Consider the following 8,950-nt stretch of genomic DNA (forward strand, 5'->3'; position numbering starts at 1 on the left):
TTTCAAGAGAAAGCTGGACAAATGGCTGGATGGATTACCAGACCATCCACTGATACCAGGATACCCCTACAGCCACCACAACACCCTGCCAGAAGCAGTACAGAACCAAGGACAACTTGGAACATGCGGAAGCCGACTTCAGCCGTGTCATTAACAGACAAAATTACCGAAAGTATACCGAAAGTGAAAGTAAGAAAGGGGAAGGATGTTTTTTGGGCTTTTATGGATCTGGAAAAGGCTTATGATAGGGTAGACAGAAAGGCACTGTGGGAGGTTATGCAGATATACGGGATAGGAGCAAAGCTTCTGGGAGCTGTCAAGAGTTTTTAGGAGAGTAGTAGAGCTTGTCAGGATTGGAAATGGAGAGAGTAAGTGGTTCAAGGTAAAGGTGGGACTTCGTCATGGATGCGTTATGTCGCCCTGGCTGTTCAACTTGTACATGGATGGGGTGGTGCGAGAGGTAAATGCAAGGGTAGTGGGCAAGGGATTGGAGACGGTTAAAGAAAATGGAGAAAAGTGGGAGGCGAGCCAGCTGTTGTTTGCGGACGACACTGCGCTTGTGGCAGGATTGGAGGAGGGATTGAGGAAGTTGGTGGCAGAGTTTGGGAGAGTATGTGATAGAAGAAAGCTAAAGATAAATGTGGGTAAAAGTAAGATGATGAGATGTACAAGGGGTGAAAATGGTAGTAGACTGGAAGTGAGCATTAAGGGAGAGCGACTGGAGGAAGTGGATAGTTTTAGATATTTGGGTGCAAATGTGGCAGGAAAAGGTGGAGGTGGAATGTAGATTGAGAGAAGCGAGTAAATGCCTTGGTGGATTAAAGAGTGTAATGAGGAATAGACATTTGGGAATGGATGCTAAGAGGAGACTGTATGAAGGAGTGATTGTGCCAACAGCACTGTATGGGGTAGAAACATGGAACATAAGAGAAGAAGAGAGAAGGAGTTTGAATGTGTTTGAGATGAGGTGTCTGAGAAGTATGATGGGGGTTACTAGGCTAGATAGAGTGAAAAATGAGGAGGAGAACAGGTGGAAAAGGAGCTGGGAGATAGGGTTGATGAAAGAATATTAGGATGGTTTGGACACATGGAAAGAATGAGTGAAGAAAGACTAGTAAAAGAGGTATGGAAGGCAGATGTGGAGGGAGTGAACATGAGGGGACGTCCTAGGATGAGGTGGATGGATGGGGTGAAGGGGGCTTTGGGGAAGAGGGATGGCTGTTGAGGAAGGACGGGAGAGGACAGAAGACAGAGGTGAATGGAGAATGGTTGTATATGGATGATGTGATTGCATGAGGTGGAGTGGTCGGGGGTGAGGTAGTATGTGTGAGCAAAGGTTGACGCAGCCCGAAGGGATTTCTCTCCGTCCTCTCCTTTTATGCAATGGGGGAACGGAGAGAGGGGGTCACCGATTAAATGAAGCGGCTTTGCTGTGGATGTGCTGTGTCTTGCGACACTGCTTCTGACCCAGGGCGGTGGACAAGGTGCGGGGATGACCCATCATCCAGGAGGTGCTCAGATAAGAGGGAGGGTGGAGGTGGTGTGGAGTGTATTTAGGGATGGAATGGGTGGAAATGATTGTGCCTTTCCCTTTTTGGCTACCTCCCTTGTAAGGGGGAAGGAGCCTTGGTATATGTATGGTTTCATAGATTAGAAACTTGGGACTGTTAGTTTTATATTGATACATAGTCGTTCTGTGTGACTGGCAAGCAGAAGAAGAGGGGGAATCGCAATTTTTTCTTGTGAAAAAGTTTGCACTTGGACGGGAGGAGGGTTGTTGGTAGATTTAGATCTTGAGCCCAGTCAGTGTCAGTTCTTCAGGGATTAATCAAGGAATTTGTTGCCCCAAAATTCTCTTGCAAGAAACTCGACTTCTCCCAGGTAAGACAACCAACAAATTAGCCCATAAATCGTTCAAGAAGGAAGTATTGTTACCTAAGCAAGACTAAGGTGGAGCTGTGGAAGATGTGATGTTTGGTGTCTTGTGTAATGGGTTGCATCAGGGGTAGATAATTTTTGTGACCAGGCCTATTCTTATCAGTATTTAGGGCTACACATCGGTGCAGAGGTGGGTTAGTTGCAATTTCTTTCATCAGGGAGGGATCTGAATTCTCTGTGGAATTTCCAAGTCCCTCAGCAGTTCCTTGTCTTCAGAATGACAATACTGCCTCTTATAGACAAACTACAGTAATACATCCCTCAAGGATTCACCTCGAAATGGAGGGAAGATTATTGATGGGTCTTGATGTCGGTTTCACAAACACTATTGGTTGACAACAATGTGGTCATTAACCACATTGTTGAATCCTTTTCAATATAAAATTAAGGATGGTAAAGATTTTTTTGGGGGGAAAGGGTAAAAAAAAAAAAAAAAAAAAAAAAAAAATTAATGAATACACTTCCTTCCAGGGTGTTTGCCCAACAGCACAGCGAGCTGGTGTCATCGTGGGTGTTGAGCTACCAATCTATGATATGTGCAAACATTACTTCATCAAGATGAACGTGCTGCCTGATAATGCCACAAATCATTTTCTGTAGGTTACCATGGCTTTTGGAAAAGTTTGTTTTGTGTTTTTACTTTTAGTTTGATCTAACTAAAGCCTCAGTTAGACTAACAATGTTAGAATGGATATTGTTTTCCCAGTCAGTGATTAAAAATTGTGCTTTCCCTCATGTTAGGTTTGATTCCCTATGCATTCTAATGAATTAATAGTAATGAGTTTGACTCCTTGGCTTGTTCAGACATTACTGATTTAAAAACGGTACAAAAGTTATTAGCTAAAAAGAGGCTCTTGCTTTGCGGTGTGTCCAGAAGACCGCCGTGTTTTCACGTGTGTCCATTGCAGATGTTTCGCATTCGCATGTCCAGGCTGAATCTTGGCCGCTTAGGTCCAACGACAAGCACAGAAACCTTAACTTCTACGGCCACAAGTTGGCCTAAAGGCTCCAGGGACCAGGGAGTGGTGGGCCCTCTGGTAGTGGCAGTCAGTGAGGGCCCTTACACTCTAGGTGCCCTGGAGCTGGGGCTTGGGCACTTCTGGCGCAGTTATTCCTGGGAGTGAACGTTTGTCCCATGTAACGTTGTAACCCATGCTGTTCTTTCATCTGCATATCATCATCAGCTGATCATTTTCATTGCATCAGTCTTTCTGTAATGATATCACATCTAAGTTTTCTCATTTAGTTGCACTTGTTCATTTTCTGTTTTCCCTCTCTCTCTCTCAAACACACACACACACACACACACACACACACACACACACACACACACACACACACACACACACACACTTATCCTTGCTTTGATTACTCCCCCCCCCCCCTTCTTTCTTTTGTCCCTCCCTGGGGGGTTAGGCTCTTTAACCTCCTTGAAGAATGAGTTAAGTGCTGCCTCACTATTATGTGTCCCCTGAATATAAATTCCCACTAGAGAAGTCAATGTGTGAGGTAGCAACTAAGACACGGTAAATTCACTGTCAAAAAACTTTCTTCCACACTATTTCTCAAAATCTTATATTTTCCCATTCTTTAGCACCTGGAGATCACTTCAGCACAAAAACAGAATTATCAGGCATCCACAAACTGCTACCATTTTTCAGTTTAGGTCCCATAGGGGTCCAGAATTCCCAGGTTTAGGATCTTTGGGAGCCCCTGGTCTCGCCTCGCACGGTAGATGGTGCAGGCCTAGTGGTCACACCGTACTAGGACAGAGGAATACAGCTCCTCAACAACCAACATGCCTGAGCAGCCTTTTTCAGGATCCATTCAGCTCACCCTGAAAGATGCCTTAAACATAATCTCCCTTAATTTTGCCTGGCTGGGGAGCTGCCCCCAAAGGGATCCTCCAGTTTATGGTAGCAATAACAAAACTATAAATAGAAGGGAGGGAGCACCTGCCCTCCACATGAGTGCAACATCAATCCCAGTCAACAGAGTAACAAGCTCCTAACATGCCCACACAAATTTTGTGTGTTCACTAAGAGAAGGAAAAGTGCCAAGTGATGGGAAGCTGGCTAATATTGTGCCAGTTGTGGTGATGGTAGGTTCTTCAAAATTATAGACAAGTGTGGTAGCTAAAATGTTTGGAAAAACAATTCCACTTTAGAAAAGGAAGATCATGCTTTTCCAATTTAAAAAAAAAGGAGGGGGAGATAAGGTGGCAAGAGTGTATGCCCACTGAATGTGTCAAGTATGTCAATCTGCTTGACAAACCTGCACACAAAGAATCTGGCTCACAAGCTAATTAATTTTCTCCCACTTTCTAAGCTTGTATCCTTTTGTTGGGAGCTCTGGCAACAAATAGGCAGCTCAGGAAGCGGCTTCAATCCTAATCAATACCTCTGCCCTATGCTCCAGTCCATTTTGCAAAACATTGGACATGAAAGCAGGGATGAACACCCAACAAACCATGGAGTTGATCAAATGTTTGCAACAGCACAATATTGCTCATACAGATAGCACTGGTGAATTGATGGCACACACACACACACACACAAAAAAAAAAAAAACATTCTTCCCTCTCTTCTTCACACATCCTGTTTGCAACCCAAGAACTCTTTATTTTGTTGTACATGTTCATTCTCATTCTTTACTCTACATGTCATACACATTCTTCTGTTTGCCTTGGTATTACAGCCCTGTTTGGTATGTGGAGCTCTTCATCCTTTGCCTACTTAACTATGTTGATTTGTTCCCTTTGGTAATAACATTTTAGTATAGCAAACTCATCTTCATGTAAATCATAAAACATTTCATTCGCAAGGTATCATTAGATTAACATCATTGTCATGGTATTTAAGTGTTCCATATTGGTAATTGATGCAAGAAACTAATTTTTTTTGCAAACTATTTCATTAATATTAATCATTTTTCATGTGTATTGGCCTGTCAGTTCAAGTTTATTTTTATTCTTTGATTAATGTTAAGTAAATTACAGAAAATGAAGCTTGAAGAAAAAAGTATACAAGTAGAAGAGCCTTAGATGTTTACAACACCCAACACGTTACAGTGAGAGTATTTTTTTGACAAAATGCAGTTCCCAAGAATAGTCTGGAAAAAGTAACTTGCAAGTCTCGTATGCTCATTGCTTTTATAGTGAGGCTTATATAATGTAAATGTTGTACATGATGCAGGTTTCATAATCTTACTCCAGTGTTTCTCTTGCCAGGTCCAGTTTAATTTCAAGCTTGGGGGGAGCAATAGCATCCACGCCTCTGGATGTTGTTCGAGTAAGTAGCTATTTTTTTTTTGTATGGTTTGCTCTGTCCTTTCACCCCTGTTCTCCTCACCTAGTCTTTCTATCCATCCCCTTCACCATATTTCTCAGTTACTTTATCTCAAGTTTAGATTTCTTCTTTCTGCCTCTTAGTGGGAGACTGGAATGACCCTTCTTCCAGGAGCTAAGAAATAAAGGAAACAAATGTATCATATGGGAGTTGGATGGGTGGGGGTGGGTGAATGCCCTGGCTAGCTACTTCCCATATAAGAGGAAAGAAGCTTGGTGTATAGATATATATAAATAGATTGCCTTTGCCATTTCCAGCATGAATTTAAGGATCGTGTGTGGCAGAATGGAAGTGTCATAAAGAATGTTGTAAATGAAAATAAGATTGGGTTGTCATTGAGTGAGGAGAGATTGAAGCATGTGGTGACAGTCTGGAAGGGTGTGTGAGATGAGAAAGTTGCGAGTAAATGGGCAAAGTTATGTGGAGACGTGTTTATTATAAGACTAACATCATTCTTTCTCTTACCAGACACGGCTGATGAGTCAAAGAGTACAGAAACCAAATGGTATTGGAGCAGCAGTATGTGCATCACATATTTACTCAGGCACTGTTGACTGCCTTGTTCAGGTAAGTCTATTTTTATGTATGTACAGTCAGACCTCACCAAACGCAAGTGTTAGGTTCCTTAGTTATCATACAGGATGAAATTTGTGTTGGGTGAATAACGGGTCTTGTAGGAGAAAATAGATTCCCAGGCACTGGTGCACAACACGTCCAAGCAGGCTATTCAAATTGTGTTATTGTGAATTTATGGTTGTGTTCAGCATGAGGAGGAATGGGCGGGGGGGTGGGGTAGTATGTGTGAGTAAATTTTGACGCAGCCCGAAGGGATTTCTCCCCGTCCTCTCCTTATATGCAAAGGGGGACGGAGAGGGGGGGTCGCCGATTAAATGAAGCGGCCTTGCTGTGGATGTACTGTGTCTTGCGACACTGCTTCTGACCCAGGGCGTGGAGTGTATTTAGGGATGAAATGGGTGGATGTGTTTTTATGCCTTTCCCTTTTTGGCTACCTCCCTTGGAAGGGGGAAAAAGCCTTGGTATATGTATGTATGTTCAGCAAATGCCGAGATTGTACCTATTTGTGATGTGAAATTATGTGCATGGTGAAGTCTGGTAGTGTACATATATCAATGGTTTTCACCCCCTTAAGGGAGGAGTGGAGGAGGAATGGTGATGATTCAAGGACGGATTCACAAGGTGTGCAAAGATGGCATGTGGAACAGGGAGGATAAGAGGGATGAGGAAGCAAAGATTGAAGAGATGAAATGAGTTTTCACAGATTGGTTGCAAAATAGGAAGAGAATCATATGAGAGGTACAAAGAAAAGAAGTGTAACATAAAGGAGGCAAGAAACAAGAGTATGACAGAAAAACTTTGAAAGTAATAAAGATGTTTTGAAAGAAAATTAAGAGGAACTGGAGGTGAATCAAGTAGAGAAGAAAAGGTGCAGATAGAGAAATGATAATGGAAGAAATGTCAGTAAGAGGAAGGTGGGTATAATATTTCAAGAAGTTGCTAAATGTGGAGGATAGGGAGGGAAAGGTAGTTGCAGTGGGAAATGCTAAGAAAAGGAGAGATGAATGAGGAAAATGGAGGTAAAATAATGGATGACAGCTCATCCCTGTATCCCTACTGCCCTGAGGGGGAGGTTACCCCCCCCCCCTTTTAGTGAACCCCTATGTTAAGATTAAATTGTCTATTTAATATACCTTTATCCATGTATTGTATACCATTAGGAAAGAATTTTTTATTGTGTAAGAACCAGATGTTGCAAATGATATTTGCATGTATTTGATATGTGCCTGTGGAAAGGAAATGATGTAAGATTGGTCTCTTTACAGACTGTGAAGCATGAAGGCCCGCTTGCATTGTACAAAGGTTTTGTACCAACGTGGCTACGACTTGGTCCATGGAACATAATATTTTTTGTCACATTTGAGCAGCTGAAGAAGATGTATTAGGCATCAGTAATCTTAGCAGATTATCTCAGAAATACACATTTATAAACATTTCAAATAGTGGAGGAATTAGACTGCACTTGATATACGTCTCCCTAAAATGTGTTGAAGAATTTCTGTGATTTTTCTCTAATCACCCTCAGCCACATCCCAGTGTTCTTTTGAAAAAGGGATGTTAAAGATTGCTGAAATGGAGTAGCAGTGGTCTGTTTAAATCAAAGAGGAAGAGAGCATTACTATTATGATGCTAGCTTCCCTCTACATATTCCAAGTGTGTAGCAGATTAATCAAATGGTACAAGGATGTAAAAAACATTTGATATCTGAACAAATGGAGAATGAATCTTACTGGTTGAATGTATATGGTTTGTCATCATACACATCATTCATTCATATCACTTATACATAGGTGCTCCTTCATCCATTCATTTCACCAATGTTTCTCAGCCATGCTCACTAGAATAGAGCTGAATTTATGACCAGTATGTGTTGTTTAGAATGTGGAAATCTGTTAGATAGTGACAGGAGTTGAAAAGTCACTGGGTGTACAGCATTTGAATTAATAAAAGTCAGCTTCAGTTGTTAAGGAGACTAAAGCATTTTGAGCAGTCGTTTACACATCCTGTGCCTTTTCACTCTTTTGTTAGGTCAATATTTTCACTGTATAAATGTGTAATACTCCAGTATGGCTACTCAATACTGTTGGCAATCCAATCTGCTGGAAAATTTCATAGTAACAATCATGTGCAATGCATTTATTGTAAAGCATAACAGATTGCATCAAAACTTTTATATGGTTCATGACAAAATGCATGAGGCAAATAGTGTTGAAATGTGGAAATGTTTTGAGGAAGTATTTTTGAATGTACACAGGTTTGTCTTGTAAGATTTTTTGTAATTTGTTGAAGCTATTTATTTTTATAACTTAAGGAGGAGTGGTACTTATGTGCTTAAAGTTGAAAAGGAAGAAGGCAAATTTGTAAGAAAAAAAATTATATATATATATATATCTAAACAGCAGCCACGTGTTACAAGTCATCCTTTAGTAATCTTTTAAGGTAATATTTTTTTCCCCGGTGGGATGAAAACCAAGGATGGGCTGTGATGCAGTAGTATTGTTGAGCAAGCAGTTGTGGGAAAGAAAGGCAAGCAGAGACAAGATAGGACCATTATTGTCAATCACACTGCTATAGGTGACTTGTGTAGAGTGTTCAGTGTTCATACCACTTCTTACCAAAGATGTTCACTCTTTCAGTGTAAAGGCCCATTGGTCTGAAAAGAATCCATGTCTGAAAGCACATTTGTCCCTGTAAGACTTCAAAATAAAATATCTTCATCAAAAATAGTACTATTCAATACCTTAATCTTAATGGCAAACCCATACATCAATAACAAATCGCCTTCATACTCTACCCCTGTTGTCCAGATCAATATCCAACCCATATACCCTCTTCAAGTGGCTTAGACCCTATCATTGCCTGGTAGCCAAACAAACCACTCCCAACTTAATTTCTTGAAATACCACAAGAATCTGCATCCAACTACTCCCAAGACCACAGTTAAGTGGAGCCTCACTGGTAACTATACTGTCGCTTGTTATTCCTCTTCACGCTATCTTCCACCAAAACATATCAAAGCACTTGCCTACACAGATGATATGACAAAAACAGTGGATCAGAAATAATAGGATGGATGCCTTGCCTCACTC

General features: G+C 41.3%; 1 protein-coding gene across 3 annotated transcripts in view; it reads left to right on the forward strand.

Moving 5' to 3' along the window:
- Positions 1-8,585, forward strand: part of Bmcp (uncoupling protein Bmcp mitochondrial) — a 58,779-nt gene extending 50,194 nt beyond the window's left edge. For 2 of the 3 annotated variants that reach the window (XM_076187219.1, XM_076187220.1), the window contains exons 6-10: positions 73-189; positions 2,410-2,534; positions 5,168-5,228; positions 5,754-5,852; positions 7,127-8,585. In XM_076187219.1, the coding sequence (XP_076043334.1) occupies positions 73-189; positions 2,410-2,534; positions 5,168-5,228; positions 5,754-5,852; positions 7,127-7,246 (522 nt within the window). In that variant the 3' untranslated portion in view covers positions 7,247-8,585. The remainder of the gene's footprint in view (positions 1-72; positions 190-2,409; positions 2,535-5,167; positions 5,229-5,753; positions 5,853-7,126) is intronic. The other variant, XM_076187222.1, reaches the window with a different exon arrangement.
- Positions 8,586-8,950: the final 365 nt, after the last annotated feature.

Source organism: Oratosquilla oratoria, chromosome 6 (assembly GCF_046742065.1).
Source record: "Oratosquilla oratoria isolate Oo_2021 chromosome 6, ASM4674206v1, whole genome shotgun sequence".
Lineage (NCBI taxonomy): Eukaryota > Metazoa > Arthropoda > Malacostraca > Stomatopoda > Squillidae > Oratosquilla > Oratosquilla oratoria.